This window comes from Rhinopithecus bieti, unplaced genomic scaffold, assembly GCF_001698545.2.
Source record: "Rhinopithecus bieti isolate Rb0 unplaced genomic scaffold, ASM169854v2 scaffold_8601, whole genome shotgun sequence".
NCBI classification, from domain to species: Eukaryota; Metazoa; Chordata; class Mammalia; order Primates; family Cercopithecidae; genus Rhinopithecus; species Rhinopithecus bieti.
The window spans coordinates 945578-960030 of NW_016806193.1; the positions used below are offsets into that span (position 1 = coordinate 945578).

At 40.9% G+C, this 14453-nt stretch overlaps 1 protein-coding gene across 1 annotated transcript in view; it reads left to right on the plus strand.

The window, feature by feature from the left end:
• The first annotated feature begins 11727 nt into the window (after positions 1–11727).
• The window catches only part of CUNH3orf49 (chromosome unknown C3orf49 homolog), a 33325-nt gene continuing 30599 nt past the window's right edge, over positions 11728–14453 (plus strand). The window contains exon 1 of the mRNA XM_017875012.1: positions 11728–11961. Within this exon, the coding sequence (XP_017730501.1) occupies positions 11837–11961 (125 nt within the window). The 5' untranslated portion in view covers positions 11728–11836. The remainder of the gene's footprint in view (positions 11962–14453) is intronic.

Sequence of the window (14453 nt, forward strand, 5' to 3'; positions counted from 1 at the left end):
TGGCTGGACCAGTTAGGAAGCTGCTCATGTTATTTAAAAGATAAGTGATACAGATTATTGGCCACTATGATTTATCATTCATTCTCACAGAAAATGTAGAGTTTCTTTGTACATAAATTCATTATGTTTTATTAGATGGGATGTGTGAACTGGGGGTTAAAATAGATCCCTAAATGATGTTATTCCATACAACTTCTGTCTAACCCTGTGATGTCATGAAATTACTCAATGTTTGAAGTCACAATGCATTTGGAAACAAAAAGTCATTATATGTCCTACTGTGCTGGCTTACTTTGTATTTTTCTCTCTTTTCTTCTTTCTCTCTCTTTTATTTGTTCTCTGCTCCCCTTAATTTCAGCTGAGCTTTTTCTTTACAGTGAAGGTTTTAGCAAAGGTAACTAAGGCTCGACTCTCAGAACATCTTTGGAAAAAGCAAATAATTTTTTTAAAGTACCCTGAATTCAGGTCCTATTGCCTCTTCATTCCCGAATTAAAACTTCTCTTCCAATTTAGTTGGTCAAGCTTTTATTGAATGGTAAGTTTGGTCCTTAGGCATTAGGTATAACTTAAAAAATTCACAAGGATGAATAGGGCCTCCTACCTGCCCCTTCACTCCCTGCCCAGGTACACTCAGCCCAGGAGGAAATGTGATGTATCCAGGAAACAGCAGTGAGGCAGACACTCTCAGTGCCCCACCCACCCACATCCCTTTTACTCTTACCCTTTCAGTGCACACTGGCCCAATTCCATCTGTTGGTACCTGTGGTGTTCTCTGGCACTGAAGTGCTGGAGAATTAATGTGCTTTTTTTTTTTTTTTTTTTTTTTTTTTTTTGTTCTCCATCAAAGGAGCCTTTCCTGTCCAAAACCTCATGAATCTATTTCATGAAGGTGACTGCAAGCCTCTCAATGAAGGTGGCTGCAAGCCTCTCTCCAGTCATGTATATTTTCACCATCCTCTTTCCTGAATCAAAAAATTATCTTCTACTTCCAAAGGTGTGCTTTAGGATACATACAACCTTTCTGTTTAAACAATGGTCTGAAAATTTCTGAACTATAAGATTTGATAACTAGATATTTTCTGTTTTTGCTCATTGACTTCCCTCTGGAAGTCACATTGCAAAACCTTATTCAGAACGTTTACTCCATGGCCGAAATTTGCATTCTATTAGGGGTATATGACTATGTTGGAGGTGGGGGACTATGGTTATTTAGCAAAGTAATGATGCTTGGGGGGGTGAGATAGAATAATCCTCCCCTTACCACTCTATGTCAAGATACGTACTTCCTAATCCCCAGAACCTGGGAATGTGTTAATTTTATTTATTTATTTATTTATTTTTTAATTTGATAAAGTCTTGCTCTGTCACCCAGGCTGGAGTACAGTGGCGCGATCTCGGCTCACTGTAACCTCCACCTCCCAGATTCAAATGATTCTCCTGTCAGCCTCTCAAGTAGCTGGGATTACAGGTGCCCACCACCACGTCCGGCTAATTTTTGTGTTTTTAGTAGAGATGTTGCCCAGGCTGGTCTCAAACTCCTGACCTTAGGTAATCCACTCACCTTGGCCTCCCAAAGTGCGGGGATTACAGGCGTGAGCCACTGTGCCCAGCCAGAATGTGTTAATTTACATCACAAAGGGAACACAAGTGTGAATAAATTAGGAGTCTTGAGATGGGGAACTACACTGGGTGATCTGGATTGACCCAGGGTGATCACAAGGGTCCTTAAAAGTAAGAAGAGAGTCAGAAGGAGAAGTGAAGCATGGTCAGAAAGATGCAACATTGCTGGCTTTTAGGATAGACAAAGGGGGTTGGGTTATAAGCCAAGGAATGCAAGCAGCCTAAAGAAGCTGAAACAGGCAAGGAAACAGATTCAGCCTCCAGTCTCCAGAAGGAAGCACAGCCTTGCCAACACTTTGAGTTCTGCCCCATAAGACCCATGTCAGAACTTTTAACTACAGAACTGTAAGACAAATTTACGCTGTTTTAAAGGCATCATCAAGTTTGGGATAATCTGTTGCAGCGTGAAAAGAAAATTAATACAGGGGTTATTTCAATTATGTAAGAAAATATCAATAAGCACATCTTACATGATTGAGCTGCCCATAGTGAATGTGCCAGTGTACTAAACCTGAAATCAGTTAGCATCACTCCTTTTCTCAAAATCCTCTAAGAGCTTCTCATCTCACACAGAGCAAAAGGCTAAACTCCTACAATGGCCTCCAGATCCCACATGCTAGGCCCTTTGTTATCTGTCTGGCCTCATATTCTACCACTCTTGCCCTCCCTCCTTCTGTTCTAGCCACACAGGCCTTTCTGTTCCTTGCACATATCAAGCAGTCTGTGCCACAGAGACTTTGCTCTGACCATTCTCCTCATCCAAGGTGCATGTTCCCTGGATCTCTCTATGACTCATTTACTCATTTCCTGTAGGTCTCTGCTATTAGTTGGCATAAACATAATTGCTGTTTTTGCCATTAAAAGTAATGGCAGGCCAGGCGCAGTGGCTCCTGCCTGTAATCCCAGCACTTTGGGAGGCCGAGGCAGGTGGATCACTTGAGGTCAGTAGTTCAAGATCAGCCTGGCCAACATGGTGAAATCACGTCTCTACTAAAAATACAAAAAATTAGCCAGGCATGGTGTCAGGTTCCCAGTTACTTGGAAGGCTGAGACAGGAGAATCATTTGAACCCAGGATGTGGAGTTTGCAGTGAGCCGAGATCCCACCACTGCGCTCCAAACTGGGCGACAGAGCAAGACTCCATCTCAAAAAAAAAAAAAGTAATGGTAAAACCTCAATTACATTTGTGCCAACCTAACATAATGTCACTATAGCAGAGAAGTCTTCTCATGCCAAATAAAAACATTTCCCATCCCTGCAGACACTTCCTATCTCTTCAAATTTCACGTTATTTGTTAATATTTTTTGCCCCTCCCTATCCCCTCCCACTTAAAATACAAGTGTCATGAAATTGGGAACTTTCATCTGTTCCTCACTGTATGCGCAGTACCAAGAACAGTGTCTGTCCATAGTAGGCATTTAATAGGTATTTGTGGAATGATTAGGTGAATAAATGAATACGAAAAATTATCCTTTTTTGCTAACTGAAGAAGATCAATCCTATTGACCTATGGGTCAAGACCTTATTATTTTGTCACAAGGAATGCACTTGAAAACTTGCTACTACATGTCATCTTGTTGGTTCGGATTCTCTATTCAATTCCACAGGTTGGGCCATGTCAATGACGGCTTATATCGGTATTCGATGGCGTCTTGTTGCCATTGCATTAAAGAGTGAATTGATTTTAGGTTTTTCTTCAATATATTTGCATGTGCTGAGAAACTTGGGAATAATTTGGTTTTCCACTAAAGGTATATTCTGAAAAACAATCTCAATTCCTTAACATATGATAATCTCTAGAAAAGGGGATCATAATTTTCCGAGAATATCAACCCATCCACCAAACTGGTTTTGTTTTGTTTGAGACGGGGTCTCAATCTCTCACCCAGGCTGGAGTGCAGTGATGTGATCTCGGGTCACTGCAACCTCCACCTACCAAGTTCAAGATATTCTTGTGCCTCAGCCTCCCGAGTAACTGGAATTACAGACGTGCGCACCACACCTAGCTAATTTTTGTATTTTCAGCAGAGATGAGATTTTGCCATGTTTCCCAGGTTTGTCTCAAACTTCTAACCTCAAGTGATCCGCCTGCCTTGGCCTCCCAAAGTGCTGAGATTGCAGGTGTGAGCCACCACACTCAGCCCAAACTGTTAAGTAAGTAGAGCTGGCATTTTATTATGCATTTCCTGTCAAAATAGTTACTTAAAAAAAAAAACTATTCACTTTCTGAAATTAAGTCAATAAGTAAAAATAATAAGAATAGAGCCAGGCATGGCCAGGTGCGGTGACTCACACCTGTAATCCCAGCACTTTGGGAGGCTGAGGCGGGCAGATCACAAGGTCAGCAGATCGAGACCATCCTGGCTAACATGGTGAAACCCCGTCTCTACTAAAAATACAAAACAATTAGCTGTGCGTGATGGCGGGCGCCTGTAATGCCAGCTACTCGGGAGGTTGACGCAGGAGAATGGCGTGAACCCGGGAGGCGGAGCTTGCAGTGAGCCGAGATGGCGCCACTGCACTCCAGCCTGGGCGACAAAGCAAGACTCCGTCTCGAAATTAAAAAAAAAAGAATAGAGCCAGGCACACTGGCCCACACCTGTAGTCCCAACTACTTGGGAGTCTGAGATGGGAAGATCACTTGAGCCTCAGTTCAACTTGGCAGGTATATAGCAAGACCCCTTCTCTAGAATAAAATAAAAAGAATAAAAATGATCGTAGGCTTATAGCTGTATCACAGAGACAAATTGTGAAAAAATATGGAATGCTATGTGAAAATGCTGGCATAGAAATGATGGAAACTGAGAGGCTGCCTCTTCATACTCAAGGACAAGAGGAGATTAAAAAAAAAATTCATCTCCAGAAAGACAGAGCCAATAGAAAAAATATATAAAATAAAATTAATTTAAAATTAAAAAGAAAAAACTAGTTGAACTCTGTTCATGGACATTGTAAAATAATGCCTGACGGCTGGTGTAGAGCACTGGGAGCAGTAGGTACTGTGGTAAACTGAGAGCTTGTTCTCACCCAACTGGGCTGCCACTCCTCTGCCTATATGGGAATGTGGGCCGAGTTGCCAGTGACTCTTAATTTTTTATGAGGATCCTGAAATGGACATCCTATAGGCCAGGGGTGTCCAATCTTTTGGCTTCCCTAAGCCACAGTGGAAGAAGAATTGTCTTGTGCCACGCATAAAATGCACTAACACAAATGATGGCTGATGAGCTAAAAAAAATTTTTTTGATCACCAAAAAAACTCATAATGTTTTAAGAAAGTTTATGAATTTGCGTTGGGCCACATCCAAAGCCGTCCTGGGTCGCATGTGGTCCACGGGCCACACGCTGGACAAAGTTGCTAGAGGCCAAACATGTCTGAGCATTTCCAGTATGTGACTCCAGATTCAAGGTAACAATCTTTACCCAAATACACAAAAAAGTCAAAATATAACAAACTAAGTTGAAATAAAATATTTCTTACATTTCATTAGATCTTTCAGTCTTTAAGATACCCATCGTTTATTCTTATAAGAGTGAACATATTTTACTTGATTTTTTTGTTGTGAATAATACAGTTTGGCTCTTTTCCAATTCTAGAAGTGGTTGATTCTAAAGCAAATGGTTGAATTCATCAGTTGAGTTATTTTATGAATCAATTCATCCCATAATGAGAGAAAAAAATATTTAAATCATTGTCTTGCTATGCATTCAAAATTTTTGTGATTCATTTCTAAACTTTTGGGTTCAATTTTTTAGTATAAATGTAATTTATATTCTTTTCCTAAGTCAAACAGTAAAGTCTATAAAGTAAAAAAATTTAAATCTCCTACATATTTCTCCCCACCTCTGCTGCTCTACCACTTTCACTTGTAATCTCCAGGAATAATCAGTTAAATCTTTGTTATACATTATTTCAGAATTTTCTATGCCTGTTGGCATGTGAATATAGATAGGTGTTTTTTAAAAGATCTTCTTGTGTTTATAGTTTTAGCACATCCTGCCTCCACAGTACACCACAGATTACCTCCTTACCTGCGCGTCAGAACCAACCTTCTTCTTTTAATGGCTCCAATATCCATAGTATGCATGAAGCACCATTTATTTAATCCTCCATTGGTAGACATATGGGTTGCCTCTAGCTTTTGTTATTACAAATACACCTACATATATCCTTATATTATTGTGTTCTTGTGTAGGATACCTTTCCAGAGGTGGAATGCTGGCTCTGAGGCTTGAGATTTCAGATGTTGGCGGGTATTTCCAAATTGCTCTCCAAAGAGCTTACTCCTATTGATATCAACAGCATCTGAGAGGACATTTTGATTCACATGTTGACTTTCCAGTGTGGTACAACCCAGAGCACTGGACAATTTTAAAGACCAACACTGAGAAGTTAGAGAGTAAATGCCAACTGATAGACTACCAAATAATTATTTCAAAGCTATTTATGAGTCATAAGTTAGAAATACTAACCTGGGGCAGCAACCAACACAAAAAACAAATGAAAAAAGGCATGATTTAACTTGAAAGCCTGTTGGCTCTTCGAAGACACTTTACTCCAGCTGTATCTTTGCTGACTTCTGGGGAGTTCACCCCTTGGTAAAGAGTCTTCCCAGGAGAAACACTGTGTCGCCAGGCACCCTGTATATACTTCCTGTGACACAGTTCTTGCTGAGTGATCTGTAACATGATACCTCCTTCTCTCAAAAGGGCAAAAGCTTCAGCAAGAGGATTTGCTTGAGCCAGGTGGAAAAGCCCCCAGTTGCTATTTCCCCACATGCAAAGGTCTCCCAAATCCCGGTAAAGCTGGGGCAGCCAGAATTAGTGAGGACTCTTTAGGAAACTCATGTATTTTCCAAAGGATTATGCTTAATAATGACTCCAGGTCACTAAAGTGACATTGTCTTGCTCTAGTCTATGTATTTACTTCACCCAGACTCGGAATAGAAACCCAGAATCTCAGCTTACCAAGTTTGCAGAGGGCTTACAAGTTGCTAGGCAAGGTTAGCACGCAACCAGATAGTGAGAAGATGCAAAAGCAGTCTAATAATGGGCCAATAGCCAACTGAATGCTTGTGAATATGTTCAAGTTAAAGCTTAGGGGAAAATCAGCTTTAGGAGCACTGACGAGAGAGACCTGGCTCAACAGAGAGTTAACATGAAAGCATCTCTGGAGGCAGCAAATTGGTGACCCGCAGGTTAAATATGGCCTGCAGATCACATTTTTAAATGTGTGAGGCTTCTTAAAGATTTGAAGTTCAATAGAATTGGATTGGTCCAGTACTCTACAGTTTACCACAATTCCAACCCCTCCCTTTTACACCCCACCCACTGCTTCTCACATTTCCCTGCTTGGCTCCTGCGGGTATTCATGTTTGCAATCTCTGACTTAGAGGTTTCAATCAATTGCTATCTCAATAGGAGTCAACTGTTGTCATGGTTACCTGATAGGATTATGCAATCTCAGACATGTTCAATGGAAGAATAATGTTGAGAACAAGGGAGATTGTGTTTTGACCTGGTTTTTTCCTGTTACAGCTGGCTTTTTGGCTTTTCAGAGGGACCTTTACAAATGTCCAGGGAATGATCACACAGGGATAGCTCCAAGCCATGTCCTGTGAAGGGTAGTTGATAAGGAGAGTTGACTGATGGGGGACTCCTGAATGGGTGCCCTTCTCTTTAGTTCCACTGTTCCCCCTTTAGCTAAACCACTGGACTACAGCAACAACTTAACACCCCAACTTAGTATCTCCTTCTCTCTACTCATCCCCTATAGTTGACTGTTCTTGCATTACTATAAAGAAATACCTGAGACTGGGTAATTTACTAGAAAAAAATGTTTAATTGGCTCATGGTTCTGCAGGCTGTACAGGAAGCATGGCACCAGCATCTATTTTTGGGATGCCTCTGGAAGCTCATAATCCTGGCTGAAGGCAAAGTGGGAGCTTGCACATCACTAGGTGAAAGCAGGGGCAAGAGAGAGGGCGGGGAGTGCCACGCACTTTTAAACAACCGGATCTTGCAAGAATGCACTTGATATCATGAGGACAGTAACAGGGGATGGTACAAAACCATGGGTGAGAAACTGCCCCATGATCCAATCACTTCCCACCAGGCCCCACCTTCAACACTGGCAATTACATTTCAACGTGAGGTTTGGGCAGCGACACATATCCAAACTGTATCTCCCCCATATCCTAGTTCATTTCAATATTTAACTTCTTACGTATTAACCTGGATCTGCACACTTCTGGTACTCCTCACCCCCATCTGTTGACGGCCTGGACTAAGTGCCTACCTAATGACTTTTCAACACTCACTTTTTCCTCCCCAATGTATTCTCTAAGCTGCACACAGCAACCTTTTAAAAACATATGCATAACTATGCCTTCCCCATGTCACCTATGTTCCCACCACACTGGTCTTCTTCCTGCCCTCAAACATGCTGGTTTGCACCTGCCTGTGAACCTTTGCTCATGTAGTTTTTTGCCTTGGAAATACCTCTCCCAGATCTCAACATACTTTGTCTCTTTTTCAACATTAAATGTCTCACTTCAAACACCACCTCCTTAAGTGATCTTTATTGATCATTTTGGAGGAGTGCCCACTCCCAGTCACTTTCTACCATGTTTTTCTACTTTTTTTTTTTTTTTTTTTTTTTTAAGACGGAGTCTCGCTCTGTCGCCAGGCCGGAGTGCAGTGGCCTGATCTCAGCTCACTGTAACCTCTGCCTCCTGGGTTCAAGCAATTCTCTTCCCTCATCCTCCTGAGTAGCTGGAACTACAGGCGTGCACCACCATGCGCAGCTAATTTTTGTATTTTTAGGAGAGACAGGGTTTCACCATGTTGGCCAGGATGGTCTTGATCTCTTGACCTCATGATCTGCCCGCCTCGGCCTCCCAAAGTGCCGGGATTACAGGCATGAGCCACCGCGCCTGGCCTGTTTTTCTTTTTATTTATTTATTTTTTATTCTCTTTTCTTCTTCTTCTTTTTTATTTTGTTTTGTTTTCTGTTTTCTCATAGCGTTTTTTATCAGTACCTGAAAAAATTTTCCATTGGGTAACGTATTTGGTGTCTGTGTCCTCCACTAGAATTGTAATTCCTGGGCAAGGATTCCAGTCATTTTCTTCACAACTGAATCCCATTTCCCCGAACAAATATATGAAGAAGTTCCCTAAAAAACCATCCATAAGCCTATAATCCCAGCACTTTGGGAGGCTGAGGCAGGTGGATCACCTGAGCTCAGGAGTTCAAGACCAGCCTAGACAACATGGTGAAACCTTGTTTCTACTAAAAATACAAAAAATTAGCTGGACATGGTGGCACGTGCCTGTAACCCCAGCTACTCAGGAGGCTGAGGCACAAGAATTGCTTGAACCCATGAAGCAGAGGTTGCAGTGAGCTGAGACGGTGCCACTGCACTCCAACCTGGGTGACAGAGTAAGGTGCTGTTTCAAAAAAACAAAACAAAAAACCAAAAAAACCTCAACAACTCCCCATTGCTCTGAAGAGCAAGACAAAAATCTTTAATCTGATTTATAGGACTCAAGAGGTTTGGCCCTCTCCAGCTTATCACACATCTACCTCTTTGCTCTAGCCACCCTAACTTTCTTCCACATTTGTCTTTCTTTTTTTTTTTTTAGACAGTCTTGCTCTGTCGCCCAGGCTGGAGTGCAGTGGCACAATCTTGACTCCCGAGTAGCTGGGACTACAGGCGCCTGCACACCCAGCTAACTTTTTTATATTTTTAGTAGAGACCGGGTTTATCTGCTGACCTTGTGATCCGCCCCCCCTTGGCCTCCCAAAGTGCTAGGATTACAGGCGTGAGCCACCGCACCTGGCCACTTTCTTCCACATTTTCAAAGACACTGGGCTTCTTCCACCTCCGCGCTTTGGCATATCCTATTTCATCTGCCTGGGTCACACAAATTTTCACACGATTGGCTCTTTTCTCCATTCAGCATTCGGGACCAATGACCTCACTGGGCAGGCTTTCCTAATGCCCCATCTGAAGTCACTCCTCATCCTCAGTCACTCTATCCCATCATCCTCTTCTACTTTCTTCATAACATTTACTACCAACTGAAATTAAAATGTTCATTTCCTTGTTTGTCACCTGCATCTCCCACAGCATATTAAGTTATATGAGTTCAGAGATTTTGTGTATGTTGTTCACTGCAGTATCCCTGGTGTCTAGGGTGGTGCCTGGCAACCAATAGGCATTCAAATATTTGTTGAATAACTGAATGACTCAAAGAACCTTGGGAGGTAGCAGTTATTATTCCTATTTTATGAACAAGAAAATGAAGGTCCAAAGAGGCTTTCATTACCTGCCCAAGGACACATAAGCTTGGAAGGGGTAGATCTAGAATGCAAATCCAGACACAGCTCAAAATTGATGTCTCTCTATACTCCAACTCTTTCCCCCCATCCCACTCTTCCTAGTTCTATCATTTGCTTCAGGACTCCTTTGGGAACCTACAAGTTTTGTCACAGATGCCACAGCAGCAAATGTTTCAGCCTATTACATACACACATACATGCAGACATGCACACACACAGACTTGCACATAGACACCTATGCACAAATAAAAAACAGCTCTCTTTCTTAGCATAAAACTCATCTCATTTATCTAGATAATTGATGAAATACAACAGAATTCAGACAGGAGTGCCAATAATTGCATGAAAAATATTGCCCTGTTGCTAAAGAAATTATTCATTTATTCAAGCACCTATTACTTATTGTGCTCTGAGGATGCCAACAGATGAGGAAAAACAGACCAGGGAGGAGCACATGTCCATTTGGCCAAGGCATATTAGATACACTCCAGCGCTTCTCAAATAAGGGACAGAGGAACATCTGCACCCACTCTCCTAAAATATGGATTCCTGGGTCTCATTCCCTGCTGCAGCAGAATTTCTATTTCACTTGAATTTTGCTGTAAAACTATGGCTTGGGCACTATGATTAGTCCCACTTTAGGGATGAGAAAACAAGTATGGATAGTTTAAAATGAATTGACCAAGGTCACATAGCTAAGCTAGAAATGAGAACTCAGGCATAATTCCCAAATCCACTCTCTTAGCCCCTCAACATTATACACTTCATTCTAGAGCATTTTAAAGCTCTTTCCCCCAGTACTGAAACATACAAGACCCTCACTACTCCAAGTGCCGTCCGGCATCATCAGCATCACCTGGGGGTTTGCTAAGAGTGCAAATTATTGGATCCCACCCCAGATGTACTGTATTGAAATCTGCATCTTAAAAAGACCTCCAGGAAATTTGTGTGCACTTGAAAGCTTGAGAAGTATGCTCCAGATTATTGATTAATGCAAACGCAGAAAGCAGATTAATTGTTGTAACTCCTAGAACCTTTCTAGAGGAGTTTTTCTTGTTAAGCATCTAGTTATTTGACTGAACAACTCAAAGCGCGAGAGGGTGACAAGAATAAAGCCTAGTGTCTGCTGCCACCTTGTGGTAAGAAATTCCATCCCAGGCAGAATTTGCTCTTTACCACGAAATAAATTGGGCAATGTTGGAAGGGAGGGGTGGATCAAGGTCTCCAATTCACCAATGTACTTTGAGAGACCACTACAAAATTCCAAGACGTAATGAAAACCACCTTTGGGGTACATTTTGAGATGTCCAAACACCAACTGGCCTTGTCATATGTGTCCCACAGGACACAGAGAACATTCACCAGCTGTAACTGAGAGATCTAACAGAAGCTCAACTTGTGTTAATCAACAGATCGTTCGTATTGCTATAGGTGCCTTCCCCTTCAGAGGTCAAATATGACTTCTGAATGTGGTGGTCAATTAGTGCATGGGTGTTTTTTTGTTGTTGTTGCTGTTGTTTTGTTTTTTTGCTATCCAAATGCCAGTGTTGATGCAATCAGATCATCATTTCTGCATTTGCCTTGTTCAAGAATCTGTGAAGTGCTCCACAAAGGTCCATGGAATTTCACACAGCTCAGTCAAATACATCATTGGTGACCTCTGTGAAGTTGTAAACAGGGCCAGTCCCACAAATAATGTCTCTGACACTTGGAAGGGAATAAGGGAAAGACTCTAAAAATTTCCTACATATTTTATTCCAAATAGCCCACACCTTGACAGTACATTCAGTCACTGGATGATTTTTTGCATTGAAGTCTGTAAGTTCAAGAACTAAAACAGTCCAAAACAGCTACTACAGGTGAAGTTGACAGCAATGGCCCGACCTCAGCTGTATCTACCAGAACCCTTTAAGATTGCCTACGGAAAAGTTGGACAGTGCCGAAGATTCCAGCAACTCAAGAAGAAAAATGGCCCATTCAAAAGGAAGGGGATAGAAAGGTAGGTAACAGAGATTCATTTCCTTTTCTGTCAAATGAGAGTCTTTGGGTTTGGCATAGTGGCATGTCCTTTTAAGCACTGCATTTAAAAATGAGGACTCTGGATGGATTGCTGGGGAGGGTACTGCATTGAATCAAGAAATCTAGTGCGACAATGTAAGCTTCATTTTATGATCAGAAAGGTCTTTATTGTAACAGGGAAAACCTTTTCTTAACACTTGAAATTGAATTTTAATGTGGCATAGGAGACTAAAATAAGTACTGATTCTATGTTGATATTTCAGCATCAGAATTTTAGACATCTCACGTCCCATGAAAATACTATTACTTTGAAAAGTCATTAGTGCATTTTTCAAAATAGGTCCACGATCAGTGCTTTTTTTTTCCTATCCCAGCAATTTGGGCTGCTGAAATATGTACTAATCACATTTCACTATGGACACATTGTTTAATGTAACATTAAAACTGCCTTAGACCTCCTATTTTTTGGCAGTGACAAAACCATACAGACAGGTGTGAAACATCCAAAATATAATGTATTTTAATTTGGAAAATCAGTGTGGTGATTTATTTCCCAATTTCTTTGTGCTTCTTTCTTACCACGTCAATGGGCTATAGTTCAGACATGTAGAAGTGAGGTGTTTTAACGAGTCCTGGAAGCATCAAAGACCAAGCTTAGGAACTTCCATGGACAAAAGAAAATACTGCAGAGATTTCCACTTTGAATGAAAAGTAGGAGCTCCGGGGGAAGCAATACAACCAAATAAATTCAGTACCAACACAAAATATTTAAAAACATAAGAAGGGGAGGGTTCTGCTCAGAAGTTGCAGCAGTTGTATTCCTAGGCTCTGGAGCTAAATCACCTTTGTTAATTACGTTTTTGATAGATTGGAGATGAGAGTGGGGAGGATGGGAATGGGAAACACCTTCTAGAGATTCTGAGACCACTTAGAACCGGGCTTTTAACATGGGTGGTCTTCGAAATTCCTGAATCTTCTGAAATTGTATTTGCGTTGTTCTGTGTCAGAGTACGTGTATGTGTGTACATGTTTATAGTAGTAGAATCACTTACAAATTAAATTATTATTAAAGGAGTCTCAGAGGGCTTTATGGGAGATTAATCCTAGCCCATAAGTTATCTTTGGGCAAATTAGGAAATGATGCTCCCTCCTCAGGACATTTTACTGCCGTCTGCCAGAAAATCATTATAATAACTATACGCAAGTCTAAGTACGAAATTGAATAGCACCCCCTAGAAGTTGTATATGTACAATTTGCAGAACCCTGCCCTTAGTCCCAGAAGGGAGGCTGCTAGCTTCTCCCTTATTTTGCCCTCTAGTGTGGGCTCTCTCCTTGCCTTTTACATTTTCTGCATTGTTCTGACCCACATGGTAATAAAAAGTATCATTTATTGAATGCATTTTAAGGTTCCAAACATATGAATTATTTCCCTTTATTTTCACAATTCTGAAAAGACTATGCCCATTTTCAAATGAGAAGATGAAAGCTTATAGAAGTTACCTAACATGCCCAAGGTCACAGAGTTGGGGATTGTCCTGAGTTGAACCAATACCATTGAACTCCAGTGTCTAGGCTCTCACTGAACTACTCCCCATGTATCATTACAGAAAAAGGCTGAATGATTTGGGTTCTGTTCAGAACAGTGTTTTCCTGGAGAGTAGTACATATGCTACTGATGGTACATGAGATATTTTAGGTAATATATGAAGAACATTGTTAATGGTTATAAATTTGTTTTAATCCATAATAGAAATATATGTTATATATTTAATATAATGCAGTAGCATAATATAAAACCTGGGATTTCACCCAGAGAAACGAAGACTTACGTTCATACAAAACCTGTACATAAATGCTTAGAGTAGCTTTATTCATAATAGCCCCAAACTGGAAACAACCCAAATATCCTTCAATTAGTGAGTAGTTAAACAAAGTGTGGTACATTCATATAATGGACTATTACTCACCAGTAAAAAGATATGAACAATTAATACACAAAACCTGGATGAATGCTCAGAGAATTATGCTGAGTGAAAAAAGCATATCTCAAAAAATTACATGATGTATATTTCCATTTACACAACATTCTTGAAAGAACAAGAATTACGCACACAGAAGACAGATTCGTGGATACCGGTTTTAGAAAGGGGGGACCATTGTTTTTGGTGTTTTAGACATGAAGTCCTTGCCCATGCCTCTGTCCTAAATGGTATTACCTAGGTTTTCTTCTAGGGTTTTATGGTTTTAGGTCTAACATTTAAGTCTCTAATCCATCTTGAATTAATTTTCGTATAAGGAGTAAGGAAAGGATCCAGTTTCAGCTTTCTACTTATGGCTAGCCATAAGTAGAAAGCAACGGCAACAAAAGCCAAAATTGACAAATGGGATCTAATTAAACTAAAGAGCTTCTGCACAGCAAAAGAAACTACCATCAGAGTGAACAGGCAACCTACAGAATGGGAGAAAATTTT